At 34.1% G+C, this 13,674-nt stretch overlaps 3 protein-coding genes across 6 annotated transcripts; 1 reads left to right on the top strand and 2 right to left on the bottom strand.

Moving 5' to 3' along the window:
* The first annotated feature begins 1,610 nt into the window (after positions 1–1,610).
* Nitfhit (ntrilase and fragile histidine triad fusion protein NitFhit) lies at positions 1,611–3,668 on the top strand. The gene is made up of 6 exons (XM_078194889.1): positions 1,611–1,906; positions 2,067–2,205; positions 2,263–2,418; positions 2,490–2,696; positions 2,787–2,999; positions 3,069–3,668. The coding sequence occupies exons 1-6, from the start codon at positions 1,857–1,859 to the stop codon at positions 3,231–3,233; spliced, it is 930 nt and encodes a 309-aa protein (XP_078051015.1). The 5' UTR covers positions 1,611–1,856; the 3' UTR covers positions 3,234–3,668.
* Positions 3,372–4,802, bottom strand: Emc3 (ER membrane protein complex subunit 3). The gene is made up of 4 exons (XM_078194890.1): positions 4,546–4,802; positions 4,208–4,464; positions 3,793–4,134; positions 3,372–3,716 (listed from the first exon to the last, which is right to left on the bottom strand). The coding sequence occupies exons 1-4, from the start codon at positions 4,692–4,694 to the stop codon at positions 3,706–3,708; spliced, it is 759 nt and encodes a 252-aa protein (XP_078051016.1). The 5' UTR covers positions 4,695–4,802; the 3' UTR covers positions 3,372–3,705.
* Positions 4,803–5,864: 1,062 nt separating this feature from the next.
* Positions 5,865–13,326, bottom strand: Pkd (serine/threonine-protein kinase D3). Of its 4 annotated transcripts, XR_013495153.1 has the most exons (14): positions 12,878–13,325; positions 12,193–12,483; positions 11,907–12,038; positions 11,622–11,827; positions 11,243–11,522; positions 10,744–10,901; positions 10,559–10,620; positions 10,344–10,473; positions 10,117–10,261; positions 9,862–10,044; positions 9,052–9,798; positions 8,871–8,956; positions 7,580–8,797; positions 5,865–6,715 (listed from the first exon to the last, which is right to left on the bottom strand). XR_013495153.1 is itself a non-coding variant. In XM_078194878.1 (13 exons), exons 2-13 carry the CDS (start codon positions 12,455–12,457, stop codon positions 8,684–8,686), a joined length of 2,502 nt encoding a protein of 833 aa, XP_078051004.1. In that variant the 5' UTR covers positions 12,458–12,483; positions 12,878–13,326; the 3' UTR covers positions 5,865–8,683. The 4 variants fall into 4 exon arrangements, 3 of the variants coding, with proteins under 3 accessions (XP_078051004.1, XP_078051003.1, XP_078051005.1); XM_078194878.1 differs by having other exon boundaries at positions 5,865–8,797; positions 10,344–10,467; positions 12,878–13,326; XM_078194877.1 differs by having other exon boundaries at positions 5,865–8,797.
* Positions 13,327–13,674: the final 348 nt, after the last annotated feature.

The following is a 13,674-nucleotide window of genomic DNA, read 5'->3' as shown; positions in this document are numbered from 1 at the left end:
GATATCCTGCAGAATATTCGGCTAGCCGAGTAATTTTTATTTACCCGGATATCTGACGGGTAACCGAGTATCTTGTTAGCTCTAATTGCAACCTTATACGCTGGAAGGATCTTGATGCAACAATTGTTCAGCCTGCAACGCCACGCATCCTCCTTCCCCCCTTCTTCCTTCCACATCCTCGTTCGTCGTTACTCGACGTTAGACGTACCGGGGTGGCGTGCCAAAAATCGAACAAATCCAGTTGCATTTCAATCGCATTTCGTATAACAAGTATCTTCAACTTCGAAAGATTCTAATTTACATAACTTTCTACATATGTCGGTCGACATTTTTATATCCCCTCTTTTAGCGCTAGCCTTTATTGTCCACCATCATGCGACCCTGGAACGATGTTTATGCGTAGCATTGAGACTATGCACGCCACCTGGAAATTTAAGCGTTATGTTTTCGAACTATCGCGATATTACCGCTCGCGAAATAACCTTTTCCCGCTCCCAAATCCCGTATGATTTTCAGTCTCTCGATTCCATACAACGATATGGATGCATTTACGAATAGAACAGTAGTATTTATTGAGTGTCCTCGAACGGATATAATTAGTAAGTTGTGACTCTTCCGTAGGAGCATATACTGGTCCTTTTTGTTAACAACTTTTTAACGAAACACAATAACGTAACTCTACGAACGGAGAACAAACTTTATTTCTGCTTAACGAATGAATTTAATAAATGAATGTTTCACTTCTGTATTATATACTATGACAATTTAATAAAAATAGAAGAAAAAATAAAAAAGAAGAAAAACACACACGAGGAATCGACGGAATTATTTATAGGTCTAGAAAACCCAGATAGCGACACGTACGTCGACAATTAACGGAATGCTCAAACTGTGACGTCGCTAGTCTCGCTCGAAATTTGTTACTCCTCAATAATCGTTTCCTTCGACATTTCGCACCAGAAAATGACAAACATTTATTCGGTCGTTGAAAGATACAGGTTGTCCCATTTTAGTCGAGTAAATGAAACTGTAATACGTTGTTTACCGTGATATTTTAACGATTATCTGGCTGGTAGTTGTTAAAATTACCAGTTAATTGAAAGTTATGGAACAAGTTCAAGATACTAAGATCCAATATGGTGGAATAGATTAGTTATACATGTGTGGCTAGTACATTGTATTAAAAGTGACAAATAATTAAATTCTACCTCTGATTTGAACGCTATTTGAACGCAATTAATAGATTAGAATGCGACAATCCGTATCGAGATAAACGTATTATAGATTTACTTGTATGGAAGAAATGGAAACTATTTCCTCGCAGACGCATCAGTATTCTTGCTACCACTTCTTCAATCGCAGACTTTTCAGATATCGTTGATTATTACGTTAATTAAAACTGTCACAAATGCAACGTGACTCTCTGAATGTGATTTTCGACACATTAACTGTAAGACTTGATTACTTGAACCAGAAAACGCGAATTCTTCACTGCGATACCCTACGTCTTGACTCTCGACGCAAATGGTGCTGACCGTTAGAAACAGCGCGCACTTTAAACAGCACATACAAAGTTACTTATTCCGATGCGCACGCATCTAGAGGTCACACTGTTCGGCTCTAGATCGCTTCTAACCTAGTGGACTCCTTTTGAACTCACAAATTTCAAAGCAATGCAATGTATAATTCGAATATAAGCGTAACTAATAATTTCTATTAATCGTTGTTTTTTTTTCCTCGAACGAATTGTCATGATAAAATTGATGCGCGGAATTAGTATACGTGTACCATTTTACACTGTTTGATATTTACGAGAGTATTAGGATCTGAAATGTTCATAACTGTAAAGTAAATAAATGATAAGCATGCGATTTGTTATCGGTTTTACTAGTGTCAACCATTGCAGGTAATAACTGTAAAAAGATTATGGTGTATCAAATAAACCATTCAAAGTAAAATCGATTCGATTTTTAGTTAGTTACACTAACAGTTTCCCTCTCAGTGGTCATTTTATAACATTGTTTTCTTTAGGGATTTTTTACTTTCTGACAAACATATGATTTCAGACTATTCTTTGCAAGACGCCATAGTATCATGGCAAACCCCCTGATTGCAGTGTGTCAAATGACATCAACAAATGATAAAGAAATGAACTTGAGAATAGTACGCGAACTTGCTGAAAAAGCTAAAGCCAAATCAGCTTGTGTAAGTATGAAGTAAAATTGAATGTTGACCTTTTAATAACTAATCTTATTCCTATAGATTGCATTTTTTCCGGAAGCATGTGATTATCTAGCAGACAATAAAAAAGATACAATAGCTATGGCACAATCGTTAGATGGTTCAACTGTTGCATCTTATAAAGAAATTGCAAAGAGTAATAAGATTTGGCTCTCATTAGGTGGAATACACGAAGCAGTAAGACACTTTTTAATACCTTTAAATATATTCGTTTTTAGATTAATACTCTGTAATCATTGTCCTTGTAGTCAAATAAAGATGAGCCAAAGATAAGTAACTCGCACATTGTTATAAATAGTGATGGTGAAATTGCTGGTAGTTACCGAAAAGTTCATTTGTTTGATATGGATAACAAAACTACTGGTGTCAAATTGATGGAGTCAAGTTACGTTAAACCAGGAGACAGAATTGAATCACCTGTGTCCACACCGATTGGTAAATTAGGACTGGGTATTGTATCCTTTGTGCAGACTAACAATGTTCCTGCCCATATATATATATATATATATAAAAGCAAAATTATCAGTACTTAACAAGTAAATTAGTGTTATGATATGCGTTTTCCCGAATTATCTCTTGCACTGAGAAACATGGGAGCAGAAATTCTAACATATCCATCAGCATTTACATATCAAACTGGTGCAGCACATTGGGAAATAATATTAAGAGCTAGGGCAATAGAGACACAATGTTATGTTGTAGCTGCTGCACAAACTGGTACACATAATAAGAAGAGAGTGAGCTGGGGTCATGCCATGGTAAATTTTGGACACATCTGAACAAAGGTACACGTATTGTTATGTATATTAATTAAAATGTTTCACTAGATTGTAGATCCCTGGGGGACTATAGTTGCTCAGTGCAGTGAGAAAACTGATATAGCACTAGCGGAAATAGATGCGAGTCTTATTCAACAAATTCGAGAAAACATGCCGTGCGAAAACCACCGCAGGACAGACTTATATCCGAAAATTGAATCTTTGAAATGTTAATTCCATAGGCTACACAATATATATCGAACGCATTTAATGATTTCATACGAGCAAATGCCCGTGCCCAATGGTTGATGTAAAAAATAGTTGCATAAATATAAAGGGTTTAGAATGTAGTCATGTTACATTTTTGTAACATACATGTATAAAACAAACATTTATTATAATACATCTTATTGTACATACTGTATAATGATCCATGAATATTAAATATGAGTACCTTTGTACCTTAAAAGTGAAGAATAAAGGGAAAATAAGGTGCTCATACAAATAGACATCTTTTGTACATAGTCAATAAAGAATGTAAGAGATTGCCGAAATGTAATCAAGACGATCTAGCGAAACGTGAAACCGTATCTCAGTGGAAATTATGCTGTACTGTTTGTTGTGCTAATTAAAATAATTTATACTTAATAATTATTATAATTTGAAGTATTATTTTTCCAAAATGGCACATGAAATGCATTCTTTTTTATTTGCTACCTGTAAGAGATGTATCATAAACAATAAAAAGTCATTGTAATACAAAATTGTAATATCATAACAAAAACCTACATACTTTCACTAGTGTCTGTTCTTTGAGATCCTATAAGATCTGCTTCAACACCCTGCAATGCCCAATTATGTTCATATATCTCTAATGCTTCCCACTCAGACTTGAAAGCAGCTTTTGGATCCGGTGGCATGGACATTGCAGCACCAGACACTGCATCCTGCTGAATTCTAAAAGCATCTGCGGCATTGTTCTCTCCAAGAACAAGTGTATAAATAGACCGTAATCCAAACACATTAAGAAAGTACCAAGATGCAGATGAGACCCATGCAGCATCAAGGGTAATTAATTCTATTCCACGTTGTAACATTGGCTTGAAACGCAATGTTAATGGAAATGGCACTTTGGCTAAAATAAAATTATGCTTTTAAACAGCTGATCTTATTAATGCTTGGACTCAGAATACGAGGAGAATATTTACTAGTAACAAAACCAGACAACATCCAATTGATCCATCCTCCTATGAGCACAGTGGGCAACACATTAGTAACATTTCCCTTCAACATGTCTATCATCACATTAGGATCCGTTATTGGATTTTGCGACACAGGAGCACGCTTTTGTGTCTTGAAGTACCCTGTCTCTTCATTGTTAAAGAAATGCCTTCTACTGATAAATGCCATCTTTGGAATATATTGACCATTTTCCCTAAGTAATCTGGAGCGTATCATCACTTGGCTAAAAGCAATATAATTAGGATGTAAGTGACAATTGAAATAGCATTCGGTCGTTCCGAAATATAAGGTTTCGAATGATTACCTGTCTTGTACTTGATGAAGCTCAACCTTCTTCTGCGAGGCAAGCAGTATTGAAACATAATGACGAATGATACCTACGAGAAAGGTAATTACTACGATAGGCAAGAACACCCAGCCTCGAATGTTTGGATCTAAAAGCAACTCGGCCATGCCACTTGTCGCTGCACCAAAATTTACACGGATCAAAGAAGAAAGGTAAGAAAACCAAACAGACTGAAACACATTTTACGAAGATGAGGGTACGTGCATGTCGATGACGGATATCGAACACGAAGAGCCACCTGGAGGAGACAATACAGCAATAATTATTCATGCGTACTACGTCGATATTGAAGATTCAATGAATATTACGTGGAAATATACCGCTACAACTTTTCCTTAAAATACATCAATATACAAGAAACAAAGTACAAATTTCTTCAAATTACAAAGAATATATCTAAGCAGGAACCGAATTTAAGCATATTCAAGCAGGAAAGCCTATCTTTTGTTTCGTATCGAGGTATTTGGTCGTCTAATTTATCGTAGTTAGGGCATCAGACCAAAATATTCATACAACTAAAGACGAATTTATTTTACGTCACATCTACATATACGTAGTATGTTTCAAATTCTTCAAAATTGAATTTGGTACTATTGAGAGATATCACCACACAGACGACGTGACAGAATAGACTGGACACCTTGTGTGGTTCTGTGTCATATGTTCTAACATACCGACATCGCTAAAATTTGGAGGTTTACTTACGCCCTCTGCTAAAGCGAAATAGTCGGTGAACTTATCTGGTATATCCCGTCTGGAGATCTCACTTTTGAGGGCTCTAGGATCCCTTTACCGTAAAGCGTCGACGGAGGGCAGCACGAATCGTTCGCATTTCGCGGCGTTATTATTTAAATTTATATATATGTTATTTAAATTATTATTTAAATTATTCAATAATTAAGCTCATTTCATCCAAACGTTATGCATTGTATCGATGTATTAAAAAACTCCAGAACATTTCTGTTTCTTCGGAATAATGGTTTTTGCTTCGAACATACCATATTTAGCGTTTTTCAACCCATGTATATATAGACATTATTGTTTATTAATTAATTGTTACACATGTACTGATTCAGAAGCCTTCGCCGTACAGTTTTGTGCCTTTCGAATGGTTGATTGTGCTCGAAATTTGAAGATGCTCAAGATCCAAATACAGAAGTAGTAGACCAAAATACATGTCGTCAGCGGTTTCGCTGTTCTTATACGTGGTAATCGAAAGGAAATTGTTCATATAAGAATATTCGAAGGAAGGAGGGCAATCATTTCTTTCTCACGCGCATAGCATCACTCGTATTTCATTTATTCATATTATTATAAGTACAATAATGATTTAACATTTTAGCATTTTTTTGAAAATTTGTTAGTTTTCCTTAAAATCTATGGTCTGTTATAATTTATTACTGTATCTCATTTAAGTACTTTTTACTACTCTTTCTCTACTAATTATGTATCTGAGCGGCATAAATTTAATTAAAGTGGAATGTATCATTAATTATTATGAAATTATTAAATGCGTGTATAAGAATTTTACAACATTCTTCGAATAATAAAAAATTAAAAAATATATAGAACACATATATACTATGTACAAATTGTCTATACTACAATTAGATATATAAATGATACATTCAACGCATCTTGTAAAATAAATACCATAAAAACATACGAATACATAATGTGTATCAGATTGTGGTAGGAATAATTCAAGTATAATGTTTTGCGAAAGTTTGTTGCATCTGTACCTAAAATTTGTTACACCACTAGTATTAGCTGCTCGAATGTAGCTTTTTAATTTCATCATTGCAAATTATAAAAGATTTTGCAATTGTATGAATAAACATAAGAATAAACACGGGATATCCTAATAATGTAGGCCGTGAATCGCGCACATGAACAAAGAGATTCCAGTAAGTTTTAATCAAACAAGACACTCGAGAGATTCGGTTAAAAGAATTTCATGTTAAAGGAAAAGTATGAGATTATGAAAATGTTAGTTAGGAAGTACAATTATAGATGTAGATGGATACGTAATTCCTATTAAAATGCCAAATATGTATCGCTACTCAAGAGCAGCTCAGTCTTTGCCAGATAATTCATTTCGAATTTTTGGTAATTTCTTCCTTCTTCTCTGCAAATACGAACCCATAACACTCTCATTAGGTTTGAACTTCATATTATCGTTGTTCTTTTTGTTGAAAACATCGTAAAACATTACATTAATAAAAAAAAAAGTTAGAAACTATCGTGTTAATATCAGAATTTATGCACTATCATTGTAATCCCCTTAAGATGAATTTAATAAACAACAGTTGCACACTATACATACTTTTACTTTTCTGTCTTAAATTACCATAATTGGGCATCTATCATCAAATTACAATGTACAAATCTCATTTATCTGCCATATTTATATGAGCATTTTATGAACAATGAAAGCAAACGCAATAAAAGAATGCACGCAATATAAAAATAAAATATATAAAACTATCTGGTTTCGTTCTGTGCTTTTTAAACATACTATGGAACGTTTTTAATTTGTTTCTAGTAAATATAGTAAAGCGTATAGTAAAATTCAATAGTAAGTTCGAATAATAAATATATTAAAAATATTCAACTTATCGCTTTATATATACACCAATGATCTAATAATTTTTATAAAATCTCGATTACTACTGCCAAATATAAAATCGATTACATTAGAAATTATATTCGTAATTTTCCCGAGTATTCGATACAGGCGGATACTTTGTAATTGAAAGCATTAAGAAATAATAATATATTGGTATTATGGTTTTACATATAATAGTGTATCTGTTAATGATGGGCTGATTGACGCGTTTGTGATTTCAGTCGTAGTCCGAGGTCTTTCAATGGACCATATGAGAGATGATATGGGATAAAGCTTCTAATTTTCAAATGCAACAGATATTTTTCAAAAGAAACGCAAAGTAGGGAACATTACCTTACATAGAGAATAATTTGATTCTCTTACCTAATCTATGATGATTGAACATTGTTATAGAAGCTTCCTAGATGGCTAGAGTTGAACCCCACCAATGATTTCTGAAGAACATGCCAACAAGTTTAACGGGCAGTCCATTAATGATTTATTATTAAAAATACTCTTTTGTTTACATGATGAAGTGTCTTTAAAAAAAAATTGTAGCAGCTGCTGCTTTTGATCGATCTCAAAGTATAGCCTGTAAAAGTATAATTTTTGCAAATATACGAATACATTGAATTTTTCATTTCTTTTTTGGTTTGTCTTTTTCACTCTGAAAACAATGGTGAGATTTTTCATGGTAATACTAACTCGATCGATCTGAATATAACATTCAGATAATTACACAAACGCACACACATGTTCACTTTGCATATTATATAATATTATCTACTATTTAAATTTGTTGGCCTCAATTTCAAGCAACATTAGTGTTATTCTAAACCATGCTAAACTTCGTAACTTATATCAAGCAGGAGAATATGTTATATGCCATTTGTATATAAGCACTTAGAGAAGTTACTTGTAAAATATTATGCGTTCAAGAGAGTATTCAAGTTATAAAAGAATAAGAAATTATTGCTTATCTCGGAACGAGAAAAGTAGACTCATTAAAAGTGGACTCATTAGAACATATGGCATGAACGTACCGTGCATGCCATTCAATGAAAAACATTTATTGCGATATATCCGTTAATTATGATGACGTAATACTGAAATATATTCAAGTACTTAACCAAATTTCCATTAGGATTTTATATAAATGTTGCTACTGCATTTTACTACCATATTTTGTTCAGTATCTTATCCTACATATTCCAGTCTGATCAAAATGCCACTGAATAATATTCTTATTTGCTAAATGAAAAATATCTTGAAAGATAACTTTATAGATGGTGCGTAGTTTAATATTAGTATTTTAACATTTCAATATTTCAAATGAGAGATAAAATTGTTGTACTCCCTTGTTTAAACTTATTCAAGTCAGGCACGAATAAAACGCCGTAATGTGGCTCGAGCGCTTCGAGCCCAGCCTTTGTGTAATGATAAATTATTTGGCAATGTTTCGATGTTTAACATAGGCGGACAGTTCTGTCATGTGCGTCGATTACTGTACGCCAGCCATCGAGCATCATCGCTTTCATGAGTCAAATAACGGTATCCCACCTTTGATTCCAATTCTCGTAAATCACACCACGTTTGATAATCCTGAAAAAAAAAGGTAAATGGAATTACAACATTCTTAATGCTTGAGGTCATTTAGTTTATTGCCGATGCTTACTTGAAGCCATATATGTTGTAAACATTTGTCTACAGTGTATCGTTTGCTTTGTTTTACTTGTAACAGATTATTGATCAAATCGATTGCTGGAAAAACATATAAATTACATTTCGACAGTATTTCACGTTAAAAATATGTGAAAAATCAGGAGAATATTCTAATAAATTGTCAAATTCTATACCATCGGATGAAATTTCTTGCCAAGTAACAGGAGGATACATGAAAGCGGCATTCTGAATTTGTTCATTGATATCTTCTTCCTCGTTGAAAGGAAATGTACCGCTTAAAGATACATAAATAATTACACCAACACTCCACATATCCAAAGATCGATTGTAACATTTGTTTCTTAATACTTCTGGTGCTAAATAGGCGGGTGTACCAACGACACTTCTTCTGAAACTTTTCTCGCCTATAATTCTAGCGAAACCGAAATCGCACAGCTTCACTTGTGTAAATTCACTGTCGCTGCTCAGCAACACGTTTTCTGGTTTCAAATCACAGTGAACTATATTCTTGCTGTGCAAATGTTTCAATGCTACTAATATTTGCGTAATTAGGAATTTAGTGATTCTTTCACTGAGGCGGCCACGTTCCGAGCTCAATATCATTTCTAGCATATCTCCCTTCAGCTTTTCCATCACCACAAATATTCGTTCTGAAGTCTCAAACATCCGTTCCAGATTTACCACACCACTGTGAGAAAGATTTTGCAGAATAGCGACCTCATTTTTTAATTGTGCTTCTTGCTTTGTTGGAAACCGCAGCTTGTCAATTACTTTTATGGCAACTGCTCGTCCACTCTTACGATGAACACCTCCATATACGGTACCAAATTGGCCAGAACCCAATACCTCATCTGGGAAGATCTCATATAGCTGAGACATGTCTGTGACATTTTCTTCTGGTTCCGTAGTTTGTTCCTGGCCTAAAATAATAATAAGATTATTATTAAATTTCTTAGACAGACACGCAGAGATAGGACACACACTGTTCGATACAGTTGTCACAGGCATCAGTGCTTGTCTAATACTCGTTTCCCAAGATCGAGCTACGTGTGCTCCGATACCGCTTTCTGGAGGTGGAACTTGACTACAATTATCTCCGTACGAAGGATCTTCTCCAACATAATACTCAACAGTGGCAGTTTTCAACTCGAAACAATGCATTGTGCCTGTAAACATGCGTAACACATTATCCAATTAAAAGACAATTGATATTAATTTAATACAATGAAAACTTGTACAAAGTGCGGTACTTGATCGAGATGTTTTTGCAGCTTCGATAGATATTATCTCGACCAATGGAATTTCTTTATAATATTTGGAACTGTTTTCGCTTTGAAATAATGTTATAGCTTTCGTATCGAGTCGCCAATAATGTTTTCTTCTCTGAAAATATTGAAATACATTTTGGAAAACTGATTACTATACAGTTCCCTTTAAATAACGCATATATAATAGTTTTATCTACCATCGAATCACGATTTGTAAAATGTACCATCCAACCTTCTTTTAGAACTTTTGAGCCCCGTCGTTTCGTGTGCTTTACACTTTGCACTATACGCATTAAAGGTATATTATTGCTCGGCGTAGAGCTGCAACTATTAAAGTAAATGTTGTATATAACAAAAAAAATTGACGGTACAACACCTTCGCGTACTTAACAATTGAAGAAATCTAACTCACCTCGATGGTCTTGATTTTTGACACTCGTCATAATTAATATCATCGTTACTTGGAACTTGTTCCTATAATAATAAGTAGTAACAGTTAATTGAATAAATGCAGTTTTCTGCTAAATATTTTGTTAAATTAATAGTCAACGTATAGTGTTAAATATAATACTTTATAGCATTATAAAGAAACTTTACAGTAAAAACATCGGATGTTTTCGTTTCGTCTCCAGCAAACGATGAATGTTGCGGAGGTGATGGAGATTCGGCATCACTATCACCATCACCCTCTTCGTTTCTTCCATCGCATTTACCTTCTGGTTCACTGCCTACTTCACTATCTGGGTACTCGTTGCCTGTGTAATAATTTCCATTAACACAATAATCTTTTCTGTTAACTCTTTACGACTGCCGAAAGTTCCATCTTCTTAGCTGGCATTTATTTTCGTTTAATTCAGAGTGCTTGTCAGCAATTTTGATTAATAAGGACAACAACTAAAATAAAATCGTTCCCAAGTTCATACCATTACTTGTATGAACTATAATTTTATGGAATTTTAAGTGAAAATCGTTTTAATATGTGGTGGAGATCAAAGATATAGGAGATAGAGATCTGATTTGTGGAGTTGCATTTCGAATCGAAAACGAACAGAACTTTCCATTAAACCTAAGAGATATCAAAGCAAATAAGTAAAACCTGTATTGTCTCGTGTATTTTCTCCGGTACAGTCTTTTGGTATTTTTTCAATACACTTTTTGTGTGCATTGTACTGACAATCTTTACATTGGAGGCCTTGCTTAAATAAACCTTTCAGCAATTTTTTACAGTATCCGCATACAGTTGGCCTAGTGTATGTGTGAACCACAAACGTATGCGGAATTTTTATACGAGTCGGAAGTTCTCGTTCGAACCAAACTTGTCTTCCTCCCAGTGAAGGAGAACGGGATTGTTTTGGAGCCAGTATACTTGGTATTGTCTGAACATAGGAGATAATTAGAATACACAAAATATAATATCAAGATGATTAAAAAGAACTGAACGGGTCATATGTGTTAGGTGTTTCAAGAAATCCTACCAAAGTACTATTATTGTGGCTCACGTTCAGCATATTATTTGTACTATGGTTATCGTCGCTGATGCTGGTCAAACTACTGGTAGATCCTTGACTGGGGGATCTTGGTACGTTCAGCATTGCTGAACTACGTCGTCTCTGATTGGCATCTTGTGAGCAATTATTAGGTATTTTAACAACGCATCTTTTGTGATAGTTCATTCTACATCCTGCACAATAAAAATCTCTAAACTCTAAAAGCTTCAACTATTATGGTTATCTTGTTATCGTATTCTTTAACATATTTACCTTCACACTGTAAACCTTGTCGAGCAATACCAAATAACATTTCACCACAAAAGTCACAAAACGTTGGTACCTTGTACGAATGAACGGTTAAAGCATGGGAACGGATGGGAACTTCTTCATTTGGCACTTGCGCTGAATCAAAAGGTATGAAATTAATTACTTTGCGAATAAATAACTGTTCTAATTTGCGACATTGTATGTTCATAAGAAACAATTTTAACAGAAGCAATCATATTTTCGATAAAAGTATAAAAAGAAATACCTCCTTAGAAAGAACAATATTTACCAGTCAAAACAATTTCTACCAGAGTTTCGTCAACAACCTCTGTCGTATTTGTAATAAGCTGCAGTATATTGATGGAATTATAATCGTGCTTAAATAAAAGCAAACGTTCGAACAAGTGATTCAAACCATGCTCTGGACATTTGGCATTTATAAAATCGCAGGCAAATTCCTTAAGAACCCTAAGAGTTAATGTGCTGCTATCGACAGTGACAGTGTCACGAGTCAAACCAAATTGAAATAAAAATGTTACTTCTGGTCCCTCCATGTTATCTATATATTATTATCCGTGCTCTGAAAATATATTTATGTTAGTTTTGCTTTAAAAATGCAGAAAATAAGAGTTTTCTCTCTTTTTTAAATTGCTAAGAAACACTGGTAAGTACGTTTCTTCAAAAATTCTGCTATACAGCATTTATCACCACAAATTTTGTTTTCGAGCCGTACAATTAATCGTACTTGTTGTTGCAAGACAAAACAAACTAATTAATTTGAAGTACCGTAGAAAATGTAATGTACAAGTGGCCTAATACTATTCAACCATTCGTAAATATCTTTAAAAATTCTAAATTGCACTCAAGCTACATGAATTTTGTACGAAAGAACGGGGAAAAAAACGGTAGTCTACCTAAGCGTATACTGGCAATTTGCAACTGTTACTTCATTTAAACAATAATCGTTTACGTACATTTCACAAAAATTGGCAGAAGGCGCTGTTTATCTACGTATGTAGTTGGATTCTTATCAATCAAATTGACACTGATGAAACACAGTTAATGTAACAACAGATCCCACAAGTGTCACCTAGGAGCGTCAAATCCATGCCTGACACACATTCGTCGATGACATTTTACAGTTATCTCCAGGTGACCGACCCACCTTTACTGTACACTTCTACCTGTTATACAGTATTCTTGCGATATTAGCTCAAGAACTAATATACAACTCTATATATGTTTCCCTAAAAGTTCTTCAATCAGCAGTAATATTAATATGATTCTCGTGGCAGCCCGGCACATACAATCGAAATGTTAGATGACATGACAAGCGATGAACGATTAAAGTGGATCAAAGTTACGAGCTGTTACAAGTTTGCATCGTTTGCGCGCCACTGTCCAGAATCCAGAATACATATATACTAGAAAGACTGTTATGTATACGTATGTACGTAGATATAATTTATATACAACGCCACGCTCAGAGTTTATTTCATTGTCGTTGTTAAAATAGAATTTTAATAATTCCATTGTATACGTGTACGTATATATCTAATTTCACGATATTTGTTTATTTATAATTTTAATGTACATAGGTTTGATATTGATAACTAAATTGTTGTTGTAATGACAATGCCGTAGTTTAAAAATTACGACAAAGTACAGTCTGAATTCTTATATGTACATATGTACAATCTATTTGTACTTATGTGCAGGAAGTTATGGATGTGTGCATGCATTGTACGCATCACATACGCATTTAGTATTA

The sequence above is a fragment of the Augochlora pura genome, chromosome 11 (genome assembly GCF_028453695.1).
Source record: "Augochlora pura isolate Apur16 chromosome 11, APUR_v2.2.1, whole genome shotgun sequence".
Classification (NCBI taxonomy): domain Eukaryota; kingdom Metazoa; phylum Arthropoda; class Insecta; order Hymenoptera; family Halictidae; genus Augochlora; species Augochlora pura.
This window is presented reverse-complemented; position numbering and strand designations above follow the sequence as displayed.

Excerpts from the sequence above, each read along its gene's own strand:
- Nitfhit (XM_078194889.1), top strand. The coding sequence starts at position 1,857 with ATGATAAGCATGCGATTTGTTATCGGTTTTACTAGTGTCAACCATTGC. Across the intron at positions 1,907-2,066 it reads ACTAGTGTCAACCATTGCAG|ACTATTCTTTGCAAGACGCC; the intron begins GTAATAACTGTA and ends ATATGATTTCAG. Across the intron at positions 2,206-2,262 it reads CTAAAGCCAAATCAGCTTGT|ATTGCATTTTTTCCGGAAGC; the intron begins GTAAGTATGAAG and ends TTATTCCTATAG.
- Emc3 (XM_078194890.1), bottom strand. The coding sequence starts at position 4,694 with ATGGCCGAGTTGCTTTTAGATCCAAACATTCGAGGCTGGGTGTTCTTG. Across the intron at positions 4,465-4,545 it reads CTTCATCAAGTACAAGACAG|CCAAGTGATGATACGCTCCA; the intron begins GTAATCATTCGA and ends TATTGCTTTTAG. Across the intron at positions 4,135-4,207 it reads GTTGTCTGGTTTTGTTACTA|CCAAAGTGCCATTTCCATTA; the intron begins GTAAATATTCTC and ends ATTTTATTTTAG.
- Pkd (XM_078194877.1), bottom strand. The coding sequence starts at position 12,457 with ATGGAGGGACCAGAAGTAACATTTTTATTTCAATTTGGTTTGACTCGT. Across the intron at positions 12,039-12,192 it reads GGTAGAAATTGTTTTGACTG|CGCAAGTGCCAAATGAAGAA; the intron begins GTAAATATTGTT and ends CTTTTGATTCAG. Across the intron at positions 8,957-9,051 it reads GCAAGAAATTTCATCCGATG|CAATCGATTTGATCAATAAT; the intron begins GTATAGAATTTG and ends ATGTTTTTCCAG.